Raw genomic sequence first — 19,804 nt, 5'->3', positions numbered from 1 at the left:
ATTATAAACTTTGGGGGGGGGGGGGGGGTGGTTTGGGTTTTTTCCCCCTCCGATGACCCCAGAACCTTTTGCTGGCGTAAGGCCCCACTGCACTGCCTTCAGCAGGGATGCTTTTGCTTCCAGCTCCCACTGAATTTGACAGCCGCAGAACTCCAAATGATCCTAACATTAAAATAAGTAAACAAATAATGAAGCCTCTGTTCCTTCATTTTAGCAGCCGTTAGCACTCCAATTAGAGCTCTCAAAGGAGGCACTTACCCCCTAATGAATCCCTGAAACTGCTGTAACAGGGTGCGGGGCAGATTACAGAATCCCCACAACGCAGTTTGGTGAGTTGATGTCTCCCCTGAGCAACACAAAGCTCGGCCTAAAGATGGTAAGCGCTGTTATGCCATCTCCATTTTGAAGCCTTATTAACAAATTAAAAGAAAAATAAACCCATCTCTCTCTGGGAAAAGGAAAAATTAAGTCTTAATAAAGAGCCTAGCCACCTTTCCATAAGTCTCTTGTGGACAGCAAAAAGACACCAGAGAAGTTTGTAATTGAACAAGTTCATTAACTACTACCTAAGATTGCAGCAGTACGTGAACAAACGAAAGTACATTACATTGCCCAAAGCAACAGGTGAAATGGAGACCATCAGTTTTCTTGTGGAGGCTGCTCTGAGACCTCCCTGTCTTCCAGAGGTGTCAAGCACTTTGCGGAGACCACAGAAGAATCGTGACGCAATGGAGAGCGGAAGTTCCTCTGCTTTTGTTGGTCTGCAGACATCCACACTCCCTCTCTCCATGAGTCGGGACGGGCCACAGGTAGCTGGAGCAGCAGGATTGACCCTAAAGACAGAGCTGTATAGACCAGCTTTCCTCTTTTTCTCTCAAAGCATCAAGGGGGGCTATCCACATGGCAGTGGGATTGTGAAGCTGAACCAGCAGCCCCAATTAACTACCACTTTACGCGAGACTTTTGTGTTTGATTGCTGGAGACCATATGGTCCAAGTTTTACAGCCAACAGTAAATTTCTTTACCCAGCCCTGTTTGGGGTAACAACCTTAACATTCTTTTAATGCAGTCTTTGGTGGATGCATTTCCTTGCCTCCTTACGTAAGTAAATCAGTGGGATATGCTTAACCTGCCTCCTAAAACTCAACACAGGCAATGAAATCCAAGCAGGCAGAGTAAAAGATAATTCATGGTCTCAAATGAAGCTAGGTGGATTACAACACCATTGGCAAGCACGCACTCAGCATCTGTACACTCAGAAAAGACATTAGGAATCATCTGAATAATCAAAAATTGTCATGCATGCACAAAGCCCTTTTAATATAATTCTGGAGACTAAACTTCTAAAAGAAGGCAAAGCCATTGGTACACCTTCAAAATTAATGCGTTGCAGAACTTTAATCAAGCATTGCTCCATAATTAGACACACTTTCCTCCGCAAAAAGCATCTTAAAGCCAAGTATTTAATGCTGTGAACCTCTGTTAAACTTAGGAAAATAAACTTAAAAAGACATTCATTACTCCTGAACTGAGCATTTCCATACTAAGTCCCATCCTAGAACAACTTTTAACTGCTAATTTATCATCCTCCCTCCCCATGACAAGGAAGATTTATAGTGGAAAAGGCTTATTTAACATTACTGCAATGCCAAAAACACATGGTATTACACTTTTGGCAATACTGGTCAAGCAGCAATAGCTAAAGAAAGCAAAATACTAAAAAAAAAAAAACTTTCAAAAACTGTTCCCATAATTGGAAGGTTTGGCACAATTCCATCGGAATGAACTGCAATGGAAGCCCAACTTGAAGGATGATTTCAGCAGAGACTCCAACATCTAATTTCATCCGCTTGCACTCTCTGCCTATCCCTTATCTCCACGGCAGCACTGCTGCGCTTATCAGCGCACCGGCCCGGCTCTGCCGCCGATGGCCACGACCACATTCCAGAGTGCCCCACCGGCCCGGGGAGCTGAGCACCGCGAACCCTCGCGCAGCCAACACGGGGCATCCAGCCCCAGCCGCTGGGAGACGTTCTCACTCGGGGCACACACAGTGACGCGGGAAGATATCCAAAGCACAAAAGAGAAGAAATGTTATCTGCATATATTGGCCCTAAGATCCAGAATGAATCATCAGAAGAAATGTTATTTGCATATATTGGCCCTAAGATCCAGAATGAATCATCAAACTTGTTAGAAGGATCTAGGTCACAGTAAAAGAGAGACAGGAGGCGAACAAAGGTACTATGTCATGTAGGATCTACTCCAGCGCACCAGATTAGAGAGATTTAAATTAACAAAGTGGGGGAGGTGAAAAGAAGGAACAGCAGATTCTCCAAAGCAGGGGATTTCATAGCAACCGGGGACCTTCACTGAAGGCATCTGTTGAAAAAGGAGAAACAAACAGGACACAGACTGCCCAACAAGTTCTCAAATATTTGGGGATTAGTTTTGTTTACATATCAGGCAGAAAAAAAAATCAACAATAAAGGACGGCTCTTCTGGTTTTATTCTAACCTAAAGGAAGGAACGGGTTAACAACGTGAAAGTGGAAATAACTTGGCTGAAAAAAAACATATAAAAGTCAACACACTCAATTCTTTGGAAGAGCAAACCAGAGTCACAAAATAAAGATAATGAACTCATGGTAAAACCATAATCTATCTGAAACCCAAAAGAGAAAACTGAGCTTTACTGACAAATCACCTCAGCTAAGTATAAGCTCTTTAACAATTTGGGGGGGAAAAAATGTTGTACGTTCCTTTTTTTGTACAATTCCAAATCAAATTACTGAAGGTCACTTAAAGCAAACAGTACAGACATCTAACAAAGTGGGAAAGGTCAACGTGCTAAGAAACTGCTAGCAGGCAACACGGAAGGTAACACGAATATACTTCTTCAGAATGCATGGAGTGAAAGGAAGAGCAGTCAAAGGCAGAGCACGTTATCCCACTATTCAATGGGCAGGAAAATCCCTAATAGATAAAACCAAAGCACTCGGGGTGTTTTCTGTATCACTCTTCACTAGAAAAGACTAACGAGCTAATATAAGTCATAGCACAATGAAAGGGGCAAGAGCACAAGCTGGAACTGCGAAACACGTTAAAGCAATTCTCCAAACCTTCTGAACCAATAGACTAAAGTCAAGTCTCAAAATTTCCCATGCATATTTATCACCAAACTTCAAACAGAAAGCATGATAAAGGCAATATGGTTCTTCAGAAAACTTATCAAGCTACACCCACAGACTACATTCAGGTGTTACTGGATTAAAAGCCTACTTGAATATTTTAAAATCTGGTAGACAAAACAATATTTACCCTCTGAAAACTGGCAAAGGCAGGTATCAAAGATCATCACTGCTCTTTACACTAGGGTCCAGAAGCATGAAGAAAGGCAAAAGCATCTGCCTCTAAAAAGCAGGAAAACAAATACCCAGGAAATCACGAACCAGTCATGGTTACCTCCAGTTCGTGGGAAGACACTGGAATAAACAGTCTAACAACCTATCTCCTATGTACTTCAGATAACGAAGCAGGTATCAGCTGGCACGTGATTTGTTAAGAAGAAATCATATCAAAGCAATATAATTTCCTCCAGCGATGGAGTAACAACGTAAGTAGGGAAAAAGCAACTACATGCAATATAGCTTAGGTTTTGTAGGGCTTCTGACACTCTCAAATGGACATCCATACAAGTAAGCTAGACAAATATTAGATCTCTGTGAATATGCTCGGAACCTATTTTCTCTCTAACTGAAATAGCTTATCTCTTGGTACGGGTTGCTAACAATCTCTCCGTACTTCAGTCAGAGAGAAAATAGGTATCAAGCATATTCACACGGATCTAATCTTTATTATCCTCCACTACTATAAAATGTAACTTGGAAAATAAGAAAAACACAATGTTATTTAGTGAGAAATTTACAGCAGGCAACACCATATTTTGCTTTGCTTCAGATACAGCTTAGATTTCTTATAGTCATGAGCAACATATTTGAAGATCTCCCAGACAACACCTTGCCCACAAGTGACACATTAAAAACCATCAGGAGAGATAGGATTTTTAATTTTACAAAGAGTATAAAGCTGGGAGAACTGCAAGCACTTTGATAGTCTCAGAATCCAAAGTCATCTTAAGCAAGTGGAATAACATCTGAAATACTAAGCAGTCTGATAGAGTAAATAGGTAGGAATAGTCAGCTATGGAAAGGCAGCTTAAACAACAGGAAAGACAAGGTTAAACAGCACATCTGCACAGAGATATGCTGCGTGGTAAAGGGCTAAAGAATCTGGGGCTTCAGCTGAACATAAGCTAACACATACCACTACAAAAATTAAAAAAAAAAAAACAAAACGTAAACACTCAATCATCCTACTGAGATGTATGAACTGCAGGTAACACAGGCAAGGTATATAAAACAGTTTCATTCTGCCTGCTCCACTAAGGATTCAGATGGAGCACTGTGTCCAGTTCTGAGCATTCCAAGAAAACAACAGGCCAAGTGAAAAAAGTCCCCCAAAAGAGCAACAAGAATAGCCTAGGTGTAAAGAAAAAAAAATCACTTAAGGGGGAGACTGAAGGAACTGGATTTGTTAAGCAAAGAAAACACCAAAGAGAAAGGCATAATATGCCCTCAGGGTACATAAGATGCATATTAAAATGCTTAAATGTTTACATCATGACAAAGAAATTCAGATTAAAAATTAGGAGAAGCATTTTTGATGGTAATAACAGCAAACTGTTGGAATGGATTGCCCAAGAAGGGCAACTCTCCATCACTGATTTTTGTTAGTTCTTTTGTTCTGGGAACACATTAGACAGACGTTCCTTGCTTATGGCAGAAACTCTGTGCATGTACGACAGAACAAATGTCAGTTACCTCCCTTCTTCCCTTCGTATCTCAGTAGCAGGTTTCTCATCTGAGTTTCCGCTTCTAGACCAGCTATTACCAGAATGTATTTGCCATTACTAAGATATAACTTCCAACATGGAGGCTTCATAACGTCAGAAGGAAATAATAAAACTGCAACCTTAACAAGGTTACTAGAAGGATATTAACAGAGAAAAAGCGATCCACTTGAACTGCCTTAAGATGGAGAATCCATAATTACAACAGAAGGAAAGAAATCCAGGTATCAGTGACTTCGATGTTACCCTTCTGCACACGTTTAAAAGCAGTGGTTCCCAGCTGCAGAGGCACCCCATACTAGGAGGGTAAAGGTGGGACTAACAGACCCTGCTGGGTCCACAAAAGGTCAGTCTGAACATGTCTGCACAGCCCTCATCCCGGCAAGCACATAACCGAGATACCAGGCTGGCTCAACCCAGAGCCACACAGATTCAGACTACTGATTTAGTCTCGGACAAAACGCTGCCAAAGGCAGAAGCACAAACAACGAGAGCCAGGGGAAGCAGATGCAGTCCTAGGGCAGGTGGGGAGAAACAAGGAAAATAAGTCAGGTGCTCAACTAAAATGTCAGCAGTTGGACCCGTTAAAGCATAAAAAACAGCTAATTTTCTCATGTGAAGCTCAGCTATAAAACGATCTTGAGAACCAAAGCAGGAGAGCAAACTGAAACACGCTGTCCTCTGCTGGAAGTGGCTCTGGAGAATCTTGAAAGCAGAAGACCACAAGGACCAGTAGTCCTTTGATTTTCACTAGAAGAGAAGAAAGAAATGTTGTTTTAAAGCTCTACAGCTCTGTCTAAATCTGGCTGTTACCTTTTGAATGTCAGCTTATGCTGCACTTTTACACAGACAGCATCACTTCACGCTGTCACCAAAGGGGCGCTCCTGCTGCCTTTCTCTCCTTCAACACAACTACCACTAGTAGATCATCTGCTGCTCTCCCACATGCCTTTTCTCAAGGCAACAGAAGTGCTTGTATGGCCACAGAGAGCGAGATTAGGGACCTGGGTTAAAGCTAACCCTTTTTTCTAAAATAAATAAATAAATACATAAATCATTAGTTGCAATCCTGTTCCTTGGTCCTGTTCACTTACAGTAACACTACGTCAGCACATGGGGCTAAGTAACTGGCATAGGGAGACAATTCAATGTTTTCAGGCTGTGTCTTTTAAGCATAATTCATGTACAACTTTAAAGTTAAAAACGTAAAAAGCTCACTATACATCTTGTTGGACAGATGAAGAAAAAAAAAGACAGGAAGAGTTGTTGTCACAGTATGAGGCTTGCATCATGTATATCTAGAAAGAATTTAACATAGATCCTTTAAAACTCTCACAGAAACTAAGGAAGACCCCAGATCTGAAAGTTAGTAAGTTCAAACTGCCTGTTACCTAAATCAGCTAGAACAAGCAGAAGGAAATCTAACAAGTGTTCATCTTCAGGAGAAAGAAAAAAAAAGTCATTGCTCTGCTGTTAAAAAAAATAAAAAACACAATCAGCACAGGCTCAGAAGAGGATTTTCCAACATTCAAAACAGTGTCATGCAAGCCTTCTCCAAACAAAGCACCCCTCACTCAAGCGAATGAACATGCCAAATAATAAATCGTTTCAGATTTTTTTTAATTATCCAAACATACGAGAAACACTTAAAATGACGAGAAACACTTTTTCTTCTACTTTCTTTACTTCACACCCCGAATCCTACTGAACACCGTGCTGGAGCAGGGCGAGCTGCGCACCCGGCCGCGGGTGTTTCCTTACACGGCTGCGACCGCGAGGAGCCTCCGAGCCCCCGAAGGGAGCCAGCCCTCCCGGTGCGGAGCAGCGGAAAGAGCCGAAAAGGGGAAGCGAGGCCCGGTAGGGCCCCGCAGCCCGCCGGGGCCGCCCCACGCGTCCCCGGGAGCGGCCGGCCGGGCGCCGTGGGGCAGCGACCCCCCGGCAGCGGCCCGGGCCCGGCCGCCCCGCGGAGGGGACAGCGCCGGCGGAGCCTCCCGGGCCGGGGCACCTCTGCCCTCCCCTTCCCCTCTGCCCCCGGCCGCACTCACAGCGTGTGCCCGCACACGTTGACCATCAGCTTCAGGGACGGGTTGCGGTACTTGGTGGTCTTGCACCGCGGGCAGCCCTGGTCATCCATGGCGGCCGCCGCCGCCGCCGCCGCCGCCTCCCCCCGCCGCGCCTTCCGCCTTCCGCCGCGCGGTGCCGCCGCGAAAAGGGGCCCGCCGCGAAAAGGGGCCCGCCGCGAAAAGGGGCCCGCCGCGAAAAGGGGCCCGCCGCGAAAAGGGGCCCGCCGCGAAAAGGGGCCCGCCGCGAAAAGGGGCCCGCCGCGCCGCGCCGCGCGTTCCGCCCGCGGGCAGGGTCCGGCCCGCTCCTCGCCCCCCCGCCCCGCCCCGGCCGCCTCCAGGCCCCGCTCGTTCCGGGCGGCAGCGGCCCGCGGGGGCTGGGCGCGGGCCGGCACCTGCGCGGCGAGGCGGGCGCGGGGCCGGCGGGTGGCGGCGGCGCGCCGCTCTGCGACGAACAACAGGCCGCAACGGGGCCGGGGCCGCGGAGGGAAACGGGCCGCCTCCGCGCGGCGCCCCCTCGGCGGCCAGCAGCGCCGACGGGGCGGCCGAAACACAGCGGCGCCCCCGCCGCGGCGGAGCGCCGGGCGCCTCCCCGCCGCCCCGAGGCCGCCCGCAGGTGAGGGGCGCCCGGCAGCCGCGGGGCGCCGCGCTCCAGGTGGAGGTGCTCCCTGCGGGGGGGGGGAGGGGGCGCGGGGCCGCTTGATTGACGGTTGCCATGGGGACGCGGGAGCCCCCGCCCCCCCGGCGCGGCGCAGCCAATGGGCGGGCGCGGCCGGGCCAGCGAGGCTGCGGTGCCATATAGTATTGCAGCAGGGCGAGGAGTCACGTTGGGGGGAGCAGCGGAGAGGAGCCCGTTTACACTACTTTGCTATAGCAGCTATCTTTAATGGTTATTGCGTGGCCGGGAGGAAACCTGATCGGCTAGAGCCGGCCGAGAGCAGGAGGAGGAGTGGACTTCGCGGAGAGATAGAAAGGGGGGAGAGGAGGAGAAAGGGACACCAAAAAAAAAAAAAAGGAGGAAAAAAAAAAAAGAAAGGAAAACAAACCATGTCGTCTGCCTCCCCCGCGGACAAGCTCGCGAGCACGGTGGAGATCAAGCAGGAAAATGTGATGGAAATCCTCTCCGAAGCGAGCAAGGTGCCGCAGGAAGGGGCGGCAGCAGGAGCCCTCGCCGCGGCGCCGCCGCCCCCTCCCGCCGCTGCCCCCTTCCCCATGGAGCACGCCGGCGCCGCCGAGGAGGGGGCCGCCGACCCCGTCCTGCTCCACACGGAACTCCTGGCCAGGACCCACCACGCCGCCGCCGCCGCTGCCTCCTCTCCCTCCTCCTCCTCCTCCTCCTCCTCCTCGTCGTCGTCGTCGTCCTCGCAGACCCCGCTGGCTTTCTCCCCGGACCACGTCGCCTGCGTGTGCGAGGCGCTGCAGCAGGGTGGGAACCTGGACCGCCTGGCCCGGTTCCTGTGGTCTTTGCCCCCGAGCGACCTGCTACGTGGCAACGAGAGCCTGATGAAAGCCCGGGCGCTGGTGGCTTTCCACCAGGGCATCTACGCGGAGCTCTACAGCATCCTGGAGAGCCACAACTTCGACTCCGCCAACCACCCGCTGCTGCAGGAGCTCTGGTACAAGGCGCGCTACACCGAGGCGGAGCGAGCCCGCGGCAGACCCCTGGGGGCGGTGGACAAGTACCGGCTGCGGAGGAAGTACCCGCTGCCCCGCACCATCTGGGACGGCGAGGAGACGGTCTACTGCTTCAAGGAGAAGTCGCGCAACGCGCTCAAGGAGCTCTACAAGCAGAACCGGTACCCGTCCCCCGCCGAGAAGCGCAACCTGGCCAAGATCACCGGGCTCTCCCTCACCCAGGTCAGCAACTGGTTCAAGAACAGGCGGCAGCGCGACCGCAACCCCTCCGAGACCCAGTCCAAAAGGTGAGCGCCAACTTTCCTCCCCGCCCCCTCCGCCGCCTTCCCTCTCCCGGCCCTTTCTTCCCTTGCAAACATGGCGCTTACCTTCGCCGCGCCTCGTCCTCCGCCGCCACCCCGCCCGCCCTGCTCCCTCCCCGCGCCCCCGGCCCGCGCGGGGCAGCGCGGCCCGCTCCGCCCGGGCTCAGGCTCCGCGGGGCTGCGCTGGGGGGGGGGCGGGGGGGTAGGGGGGTGTTTGCGCGCCCGCGGTTTTTATTTAATCCCTGCGCCTGACAGAGTTAATCATTGACGGCGGGGGGGTGCGGGGTCTCGCTCTGTTGTGAAACCTGACTCGCGAGCGGGCCGCGATCGGGTTTCACCGCGGCCCGGCCTCGGCGGCACCGCCGCGGCCCTGCCCGGCCCTGCCCGGCGCGGCGCGGGCCTCCCCCCGCCGCCAGCCCGCCCGCCCGCCGGCCGCCTCGCCCCTTCCCCCCGCGGGCGGGGGCGGGCAGGTGGAGGTGACCTCCGCGCCGGCGGGGGCGGGCGCAGGGCCCCGGGGCGCTTCCCCAGCGGGGGCCCCTCTGCGCGGGGGGTGTCCGAGGGCGAGCGGGTGGAAAACTGCTCCGCCGAGGGGCTCGGCGGGGCCGGGCGGCCCCACAAAGGGCCCCCGCGGCGGCCCGGGCCCTCCAGCGGCGGCCGGGGCCTCGCACAAAGGCGGCGGCGCCCCCGGGGGTGGCCCCGGCCCCGGCCCCGGCCCAGGCGCGGCGCTAGGCCCCGGCTGCGCTCCCCGAGGGGCTCCCGCGGCCCTTCCCCGGCCTCTTCTCACCCCCCGCCGCTGCCGCATGCAGCGAGTTGCCAAATGGCTGCCCGGGGCCCCGCGGCGCCTCACACGTGCGCCGGGCCGGGCGGGAGGGGAGGGGAGGGGGCCCGGGCGGCTGCCCTGGGTCGTGGGCGTAGGGGACCCCCGGGAGGGGGTTGTTCACCACTCCGTAAAGTTTCACAGCGGCTGAGCGGCTGCTTTAGTGCGTGCTTTTCTCAGAAACCCCTGCCTTGGCCGCTGGTTCAGAGCGTGTCCTAAAGGCAGAAAACTAAAGCAATATATACATTTTGCAAAAAACCCTCCTATGGGCCATATCGAAGCGAGGAGCCTCGCTTGGGCTGACGCGTCCCGGTGTGGTAATGCAGTGTCCTCTCTCCGTCTTCTCCCGTAGCGAGTCGGACGGCAACCCCAGCACGGAGGATGAGTCCAGTAAGGGGCAGGAGGACCTGTCTCCGCACCCGCTCTCCAACTCATCCGATGGAGTTACCAGCCTCAGCCTCCCCGGCCACATGGAGCCGGTGTACATGCAGCAGCTTGGAAACACTAAAATAGCCTTGAGCTCATCGGGCGTCTTGTTGAACGGAAACCTAGTGCCTGCCAGTACTTCTCCTGTCTTTCTCAACGGTAGCTCTTTCCTCCAGGGACCCAACGGTGTCATTCTCAATGGACTCAGCGTGGGGGCTTCGCAGACAGTAACTTTAAACTCGCCCAAAACCACTTCCAGCGTTGTGAGCAATGGGGTGTCAATCACTGACATATTGTCGTCGTCTTCAGAAGATGTCAAGGACTTCAAAATCCTGCAGGCTTCGGTCCCTAACACGGCAGCAGCTACCTTCAGCCCCGGTAACATCCCGGTCTCGTTCCCAGGATTGATACCAAGTGCGGAGGTGAAAAGGGAAAGCACGCAAACTGTTGCTTCCCAAGATGGAGGCTCTGTAGTTACTTTTACTGCTCCTGTCCAAATAAACCAGTATGGCATTGTCCAGATCCCTAATTCAGGAACAAATGGCCAGCTGCTGAACGGAAGCATCGGTTTTTCTTCTCTGCAGCTGCCTCCTGTTTCTGTGGCAGCTTCACAAGGTAAAAGTTTTGTTTGTTACACTAAAAGCTGCAAGGAGGAATTGCGGTTGGGCACGCTTCGCGTTTCAGGACTTGTAATACTTCTCCTCTGATGTGCCACTGCTGCATCTTGGCCACAGCCACACACACTACATCAAATAATACCTCTCACCTTCATTTAGATTGCCTTGCTGCGTCATTCTCTGTAGATTATGCTCACGGGTGGACTGTTACGTGAGGCAGAGCTTACTTAGAGCAGAGGAGGATGTCTAGGATTTTACACTCTTTTTTATCTCATACAGTTCTCAGATCTCTTTGATATTGGTCTTCACAAGCATTTATAAGTTTTGCACATTTCAGTAATTCAAAATATTCCCTATTTGCCATTGAAATCTTTTAATAAGAAGGTTTATAAAAATGAAAACTGCAGCAGCTGGAAATTGTTACCGTTGTTGTTCTTGTTGTGGTTGTTTTGGGTTTTTTTTTTTTTTTTTTTAACCGAAGCATTTCATAAAAATAAATTTAAAATGGTTATAGACACAACAAGACCGAACAGTTATGCTCATACATTTTCTGTCCTATAATTAAGAATGATTAAACTGATGGGAAACAATAGGCATATGTGATTGCTTGTAGATATAAAACGCAAGGGTGTTTGGATTAGACTACCGTCAGTCCAAGGGATATATGTCATCACAGGTTCATGTGCCAAGAATACAGGCTCCTCCCCGAATTTGCTGTAGAGTTGGACTTAAGATATCAGACTGAAACTTCTGACCAGGGAGGAAGAATGCTACATAATGCAGGTCTAGTTCTGGATCACTATTTTGTTGTAGGTCAGTTGTAAAGCACAACTGAAAAACTTTGTTACTTATTAACCACTGTATCCCTAGTTATGAAAATGATTAAACTTGAATGAAACCTTGTAGCTTCAGGAGCTGTGAATACTACAATGAAAATCAAGTTGTGCTGGTGTTAGCTTATTTGAACTAAATGTGTATGGGGAGTTAATTATTTTTGCTGTTAAAATTATATGGTGAGGAACACTGAAGCTGTACAAACACATTTTAAATGGGGTGCAAAATTATATGATCCTAAAATGTGGCACTTACTGTCACTGGAAATTAGTGGAATAATAGTTTAGCCAGATGAAAAAGATCAGACGTGTAGTTTGAATACCACCTGTAATTACAAGAGCCATTGAGTCCACATGCTGCAAGGCAAAAACTGACAGCCAGCAAAGGTGACAGTGAAATTTCTGCCCATTAAGTAATACGGGAGAATTATATTTCAAAGTCCTGAGAAACATCATAAGCGATTGGCTGGACATTTTCCCCATTGTTAAAAATTATCAGTTCCTGCTGGAGGTTGATTCACTATATGTCTAGCTTGGTGATGTAAGGAGAGAAAATATCTGCTGCTTTGATTTTTTTTTTTTTTTTTTTTTTTTTTTTTTTAATGTTTGAGGGACGGATAGCTGGCTGCGTATTCCCAGTGAAGTGCATTGCAAGGTATTTTAAGGAAGCTACAGTAAATGATAGCTTATTGCCAGGTAACTTTCAGTTGCCTCGCTTTATTCTTCTGGTTTAGACATACAGCTAACATCTTCCAAAAAATCACCATTGATTAATGGAAATGAGTGGGGAGTGCTAAAATATGACTGCTTTGATAAACATTCCCCAGCTGTGATATGCATTTTAAATGATGTTTTAAAAAGTTCAGGTATCTCCAGTTTTAGCCTCTTAAAACTAAAATTAAGCAGCTTTCTGAGAAAGAGAGATGCTTAAAATGGGACTTGGTCCTGAGTGCTAGTTTCCCATGTGTAGGAATGACTATAATGACAGCTTATGTGGCATGTCCAGTAAAACCAGCCTCAGGTCTTGCCTAGCCACCTGTTCTTGCTCTGGTTAGCTGCAGCATCACGTGAGCAGCTCCTGGGCTTTCGGTGAGGGTGGCCAGTTGCTGTGTGGCTCTGCACGGTGTGGTGGATGTGGTGGGGTTAGGCTCTTGGAAATACGTGATAAGGAAAGGTGAAAGGCGTTTGAGTGCTTGACCGGCTACACCGTTAAACTGGTGGAAGCCTTTGATTTTTGAACTTTTCTCTGCAGTTTTACTCAGGTAGCTTTCTGCCCAGCTGTAACACATTTCATGTAATGTGTCTACAGTTTCCCATACACAAGCTGTAGTCTGTCACTGAACTATCTTTAATAGCTTTTCATGCTTCTATTCTTAGATAGAAATTGAGCAGTAGCAACTAGTGAAGGCCAAAGCACACTCATTTTAATCACATGGCTAGGGACTGTTTGCCTCTTAATGGGAGAGAATCTGAAAGATACTTAATATACCACAACCTTTCCCTTTTCTTTCTAGAAGCAGTTTTTATCAACAGAAGCTTTTATTTCTTCATACCTAGTTTTGTCTCACCTGTTCCAAACAACACTGTTCTGTGTTGTTTGAAATATTAGCATATTACTCTAAATAAAATGAGACCAAAGTGTCTTAATAAAATGCCCGTGCAACTCTTGCCAACTGTAATATGTATTATCCTTTTTTTTTCCTTCCCTTTCTCCAGGTAACGTTTCAGTCAATCCTAGTACAACTGATGGAGGAACTTTTACGAGTGACTCTTCGACAGTGCAACAAGGAAAAGTTTTCTTCAGCCCTCTCACGCCAAGTGCAGTGGTTTATACAGTTCCCAATTCAGGTCAGGCAGTAGGATCTGTTAAGCAAGAAGGACTGGAAAGAAGCCTCGTTTTTTCCCAGTTAATGCCAGTCGGTCAGAACACGCAACTAAATGTAAACATGTCTTCTGAAAATATATCCGGCGGAGGACTCCAGTCCCTGGCCTCCTCCTTAGTGAATGTAACTCCCTCACATAATTTTTCCCTCACACCACCAACTCTCTTAAATGCTGCAGAACTGAGCTCTGGTATCTCGGAGAGCCAGCCCATGTCGTCACCTGTAACCAGTACCTCTACCGTGATATCTATCAGCAACACTAACTATGCAACTCTTCAGAACTGTTCCCTCATTACCAGTCAAGATCTGTTGTCCATTTCTACAGCACAGCCCGCGCTTGGAGAAATAGTTTCTACAACCGGAGACCGTGTCAGCCATCCGTCTGCACAAGTGCATCCAGATTTTGTCAGAGAGCACAGGTTGGTTCTGCAAGCCGTACCTGACGTCAAAGAGAATTTCTTACCTAATTCTGAGAGTAAGTCAACCGGCAACTTAATGATGCTGGATACGAAATCAAAATATGTTATGAGTAACATGGTTGACACAGTCTGTGAAGAACTGGAAACGGATAAAAAAGAACTTGCCAAACTGCAGACAGTTCAGATGGATGAAGATATGCAAGACTTGTAATTTTTTTTTTCTTGCTTTCTGTTTTAATAGAGAAGTCTCCTGTTGAGGCCCTAACAAGCACCAAGTTTTTTCTTTTTTTTTTTGTCATTTGAAGAAAACAGAAGGACAGTTAAATGGTCTGAATTAATGTACAGAGGAATCTCCAGTGATGGAATTAGGTTGCCACACTTGGTTTGCATGCAGTATTCTCTTTTAAGCAGATTAAAGGAGAAGGAAGCATCAGGGGAAGTACCAAGCAAATGGGTACTGGTTTGGCTAACTGATATTCCCTTGATAATTTAACTAGACTCTCCATAGCACAACACGCTCTCAACAGTAAGTATACACTCCTAATGTTAGATAGGAAACAAAAGTCTCGCTCCGGAAAGGTAGAAACGATGCAGTCATTTTTGCTGTTTACTTCTAGTCCATGGGCATTGAAAAGTTTTTAAGGAACTCTAGACGATACCTCACAGGCTACTTTTATGTTGTTTGAGGTTAAGAAACAAAACAAAATCACAAATGATACTGTTACTGGTGTGTTTGGTTTTTTGCAGCAGACTTGTATTCATACCAAAAATATTGCATCAAACATTTGCAGGTTTCTAAATGCTACAGCTAGCATTTTGTTAGTGCAGCAGAAAAAGCATCATTTGAAACTCTAATTATGCAACTCAGAAGCTTTCTCTCCAGTATGAATGTAAATATTGTTTCAGTTCTTATAAAGGAGACTTTTTTAAATTAGTACAATGGATTTTATTTATGGTTTATGTTCCCTTTCACTTTAGACACAATGCATTGAAAAGGAAAACTTTTTCTGGCTGTTTAATTTATTTTTATTGTTTGAGCAGGAAGTAAACATAGTTATTTCTGACAAGGTTTTACTTTTTTGTAGTTTTTCAAGCAATAGACTGTAAAAGTAAAATGTTAATCACACTGAAACTAGAAAATGAACTCCCAATGTCACAAACCCAGGAGGTCCCTGTCTCTACCCTCTGTCTTTGTGTTCAGGGGTTTTTTGTTTGTTTTGTTAGTAATTTGCAAATTAGTTGAACCTTTTGTGTATTTTTTACAGAATTCCATGTGCCTTTCTTCCTAGTGGCCTTATCTTTGTTACTAAAGCACAGTGGCAGGAGAAATAAAAACACTGATTTGCAAATATCCGTCCTCAGGGCCAAATCGCGATGCCCTGCTTTTGCAAGTAGACCCGCTGACCTCGGTGTCCCTACTTGAATGAGTACGAAGAGTAGGTCTTTTGGTCGTTATGGGTGACGTTTGCTAGTGGCGCAGAGGGCCAAAGAGAGACCCTCCCGCACCACGTAAACCCTGCAGAAGGAGCCCGCAGAGGGACCATGGGCAGAGCGGTGGTGCCGAGGGGAAGATCTTGGCTCCAGCCTCAGGCAGAGGAGCGTGAAAGGCTGGACGGGCTGGCCGGGGAAGGGAGTCCCGTGTTTACGCGGACCCATTGGCCCAGCAGCCCATGGGGGAGGGCTTCAGCCGCTGTTCCAGCGAGCCGGCCCCGATCCAGGAGTGCACTTAAGCGGGTATTTATATAGCCTTCCCGAATAAGCAATGCGGGGGCTGACGGTGGGAATGCAGCTGCCCGAAAGGTTTGAGGGAGCAGCCGTTTCTCCGCCGTGCTGGGGAGGGTTCCCCCCCTTCGTCCCCTTGCGCTCCGGCAGGGACAGCACGAGCAGGCAGGCTCTGGGCAGGTGGAACAGATCTTACCTTTCCTCCAGAGAAATTTTTGTAGCATGGGAAAAGCACATCCTTAAGCTTTAAAATAATAATAATAATAATGCAGATGTATAAAAATGAGATGCCGTTAATCTTTGTGTTTTTGTTTTGTTTTTTACTCTAATGTGAATATATACAGTCACTAAAGCATGTATTCATCCTCACGCAGGGCCAGGTCCGAAGCCTTTGGAAGACAATGGGAGAGGTTTTCAAAAACTTCCATGGGCTCCGAATCAGGCCCGGGACAAAAAAAAGATCACTTGTAAAGGACAAAAAAAGTGGAGAGGAAAGAGAGTAGAGGTAGCACGTCCCAGTCTGTTCCTGTCTTGGTTATTAACTGGTTCTGTGAAAAGCCTTTGAGGAGTGAAGGTTTTTTCTATGCACCGTGAGTGTGGCATGGACATCCTCGCTGTTGTTTTGCACTATATCGAATACAGCTTGTTTTGCAAGGTATTACGTGCAACCACAAAGCTGAGCTCTGTTCGTTCGTGCTGGAAGCCAGAGACTTTGGGGCTGCAGGAAAAAGTGCAGGGAAAGGGAAGGGCAGGGGTGTGAGGTTTGCACTTAGCAGCTGAAAGCAGTCACTGATGCTTTCCAAACAGAAGCAGCCCCTGAGCAACTGGCTGTCCCTGCGTGCACCCAAGCAAAAAGGGTGTTTAAGGCAAGTGCTTTAAAATGGAGATTATCACAAGCAGAACGTGGAGCTATATATTGCCCTTGCACAGCTTCCCCAGCACTCAGGGTGACCTAGGCAGGAGCGGCGTAGTCTGGAGCTCTCATCTCTGCTCTGGTGGTTTGTCCAAGTACTTTGCTGGGCTCCAGCGTGGGCAATTTGCTTAGCACCTCTACTTCACCCATAAAACTGAGACGATGATAGCAGTAACTGTATCTGCTTTGCATGAATTTGTTCAAATATTTGGAAAGTTAGAAGCACCCTGTATCATTGTCATATTAGCGGAGAATGTATGCATGGAGCGGGAGCTGTGCATGGCTCTGGAGGAGCTGTTTGAGGCTTAACGTTTGGTCTGTAAAGCTCAGACTATATTTAGAGGGAAGCTAGAGGTATTTCAGAGCACTCTCGGTTGTTGAAGCAGTCAGATCTCATAACTGAATGACTGTGGTGTTATGTCAGTACATGTTACTCTTTTTTTTTTTTTTCCTCTCCTTTGTGTTTGTTTTGTTACTGAGGCTCTGAATTTCATGGCTTTGCAGCACAGTTGATGTGAAAACTGCGTCTGCTGTTACGGTGGTGCGTATCTTGGAGTGTCTGGTACTTCTAATAGGAGACTTCCCATTCTTGAGTGGGAGTGGAGGATGTACATAAAAGCAGTGGTTTGGGACAAAGTAAGATTAATCTATTCTAGTCTTCCAGATATCAAGTAACTTATTTTATTATTATGTTTTACTCTTTCTTTCTGCCATTGAAAATAAGTGTCATTCCCTCCAGATAACGTAGTTATAACCTCATGTTTTCTGCAGGTACATATGCACAATATAAAGAGTCATTGCACGGTACAGTGTTTTTAAAATAGATATTTAAATAGTAGTTTTACTCCTACTGTAAAATAAGGGTCAGTTTTTATTATGTGGCCCTGAAGCAAGCAGGCTAACTGCTCTAATTACACAGTACACACAGCCCCGAAAAGCATCTGGGGCCAGATCTTCAGCTGCTGTAAATAAGGCATTGCTCCACTGATTCCCAACTGAGGATTTTAGATGATGTTTAGGGGACAGGGATGCTCATCTCCCACACATACGAGTGGCAGTGAGCGTCTGAGTCCCACAGACAGTCTTTATTATCATGTTCTATTGTTTAAATGGAAGATATGTCTATCCAACATTAAAAAAAACTCCTTCTTTTTCCTTCCCTTCTATTATGGATGAGAATAAATGATCATTTCAACTTCACATATGTTTGTAACTTGTAAGTCCACTGGAAATCTTACAGGAAATATTGCCAAATTCTACTACTTTTTTGGTCCCAGACTCAGTGTTGAAAAATATGCTTGAAGTTCAAGCAAATTCCTTCCAAGCATGAGCATTAAAAAAAAAAAAAACAAACCTTTGTTCTTTAATACTTTTAATTAAAGCTGCCTTTATTTCATCCAGAGTTCTGCTGAGAACCAGAACTGTACTCCATTAAATGCTCTGTCTGGACTATTTGTAACATTATTGCTGTGGTCTTACCTAAAAGGACATTTCAGCTGTATAAATCATGGATGTCAATTGGCCTGGTCCTCAGCTGGGATAAACTACCACATTTTCGTTGGCTTTAATGTCATTTCACACCAGCTGAGAATATGGTCCATTCATTTCACTGGAATTGAATCAGGGATGGATTTGGTCCAGTATGCTAGGGCAGTAGGAACCAATTCACAAGGCTGATACGCAGACAGTTATAACTGAATAATAATCTATCAAAGCATATACCTCTTTCCCTTTATTGCTTTACCCTGCCTGGGGATTCAGGAAGACGCATTGAGAAAGCTGTTTTCCCCAGAAGTAAGGCTGCAACCACCTTTAGTGTTGTTGTTATCGGTCCAGGATTAATGACAATAATGGGTAGATTCTGACTTCAAATCCTGTAAAACCACCTCAAAGACAGATTTCGGCTAAATTGCAGAGGGCAGAATTTGGCCCGGCGTGCATGGGAATGTTTCCTGTATGCAGATTTCCAGTGCCTGTGCACTTTTCCTAACCAGGACAGACGAGCAACCGGCAGGGTTCATCCCCCTAGTTTCATTGCGAAATGAGTGTGCCGAACTCCCAGGGCATGAATCATGTAGTGTTCGTGGTCAAGAAGCATCTCAAATTGTAAAAACAATAATAATTTTTTAACTGTGGAAACAAAGTAATGACATTGTACAAGCAAGAAGACCTGAAGTCTTCCTGTATCTCCTAGCAGTTACTATCTTGAAGGACATTTTATACCTTACCTGTACGTTTCATATAAGTTAAAAGTAGCTTCTCACATTTCTTAACTCAAGGAGGGGGTGAATCTCCTGACTTCCAGGATTCACATTCAGAGGATGTTTGTTCTTTTGCTGCATGTACTGTTTGTCCAGAACTAACCAGTTATTTCTGTGATAAGGGTTTATTGTGCCTTACAACAAATATGAAATCTAAACGGAATGTATGCATTAGAGGAGGGAATAATCAGAAGTCTTTACTGCACTGTTAGATGATGCCTACCCAGAGTGTATCATCAAACATATCTGTGCTTAATTACCCAACCAAAGAGATCTAAAGTATGTATGTTTGTTGTACTGTAATAGGGGTTTGTGCCTGGACAATTAAGTGTTTTATTTGTATTCTGAGATGATGTGAACTTATTTTTCTAAACACTATACTGAATAAACTTTATATTTATACACATCTTGTGCAAATAGTTCTATTTCCATGGTGTATGCTTTGAATTATATGTTAGAAAAGCAACCCAAAATAGAAATTCTGCTTTTAATGACTCATTGCGAAGTTGATGGCAACTGTGAACACCTGTGTGCACCGGAGAATTGTCCTAAAACCTCCTTAAGCTAGAATGAGACTTTCTGTTGACTTGAATGGGTTTTCTGTTGGACCTAACTTTGCATTTAAAGTTCTAAATTAAAAACCATAAATCTTCTATTTTATATTGAACTTGGCTATTAAATCTGTGTCTCCAACCAAATTTACACCATTATTAACTAGATAATATTGAAATTTATCTCCAGCTACTACACAGGGACTTGTCATTATTTACGTACAGCACCTTTGGCACCAGGATGCTTCCTACTTTTGGGGGGGGGGTATGTAAATCTCTATTTGCTAAATTTTTGCTTACATTTTTCATTAAAAAGTTGCACATGGTATCAGGCCTTGTTTTGGCAGACTTTTGAGAACACCCTGAAATTTATGTTCCCTTGATACTAAAGGGTTTAAACGCATTGCCGTATTATTTTGCGTCTGTTCTCCCAAAGTAAGGATTGCCTGGTTGC

General features: G+C 47.0%; 2 protein-coding genes across 3 annotated transcripts in view; one reads left to right on the top strand and one right to left on the bottom strand.

Annotated features, from left to right (window-relative positions):
* MNAT1 (MNAT1 component of CDK activating kinase) overlaps positions 1 to 7,161 on the bottom strand; it is a 124,229-nt gene extending 117,068 nt beyond the window's left edge. Inside the window, exon 1 of one of the 2 annotated variants that reach the window (XM_064511929.1) lies at positions 6,957 to 7,161. In XM_064511929.1, the coding sequence (XP_064367999.1) occupies positions 6,957 to 7,045 (89 nt within the window). In that variant the 5' untranslated portion in view covers positions 7,046 to 7,161. The remainder of the gene's footprint in view (positions 1 to 6,956) is intronic. The other variant, XM_064511928.1, reaches the window with a different exon arrangement.
* Positions 7,162 to 7,490: 329 nt separating this feature from the next.
* LOC112991338 (homeobox protein SIX4) lies at positions 7,491 to 19,203 on the top strand. Its single transcript, XM_026113770.2, has 3 exons — positions 7,491 to 8,893; positions 10,078 to 10,766; positions 13,318 to 19,203. Exons 1-3 carry the CDS (start codon positions 8,019 to 8,021, stop codon positions 14,112 to 14,114), a joined length of 2,361 nt encoding a protein of 786 aa, XP_025969555.1. The 5' UTR covers positions 7,491 to 8,018; the 3' UTR covers positions 14,115 to 19,203.
* Positions 19,204 to 19,804: the final 601 nt, after the last annotated feature.

The sequence above is a fragment of the Dromaius novaehollandiae genome, chromosome 5, assembly GCF_036370855.1.
Source record: "Dromaius novaehollandiae isolate bDroNov1 chromosome 5, bDroNov1.hap1, whole genome shotgun sequence".
Taxonomy (NCBI): Eukaryota; Metazoa; Chordata; class Aves; order Casuariiformes; family Dromaiidae; genus Dromaius; species Dromaius novaehollandiae.
Note: the sequence above shows the minus strand (reverse complement) of the source record. Positions and strands in the feature narration are given on the sequence as shown.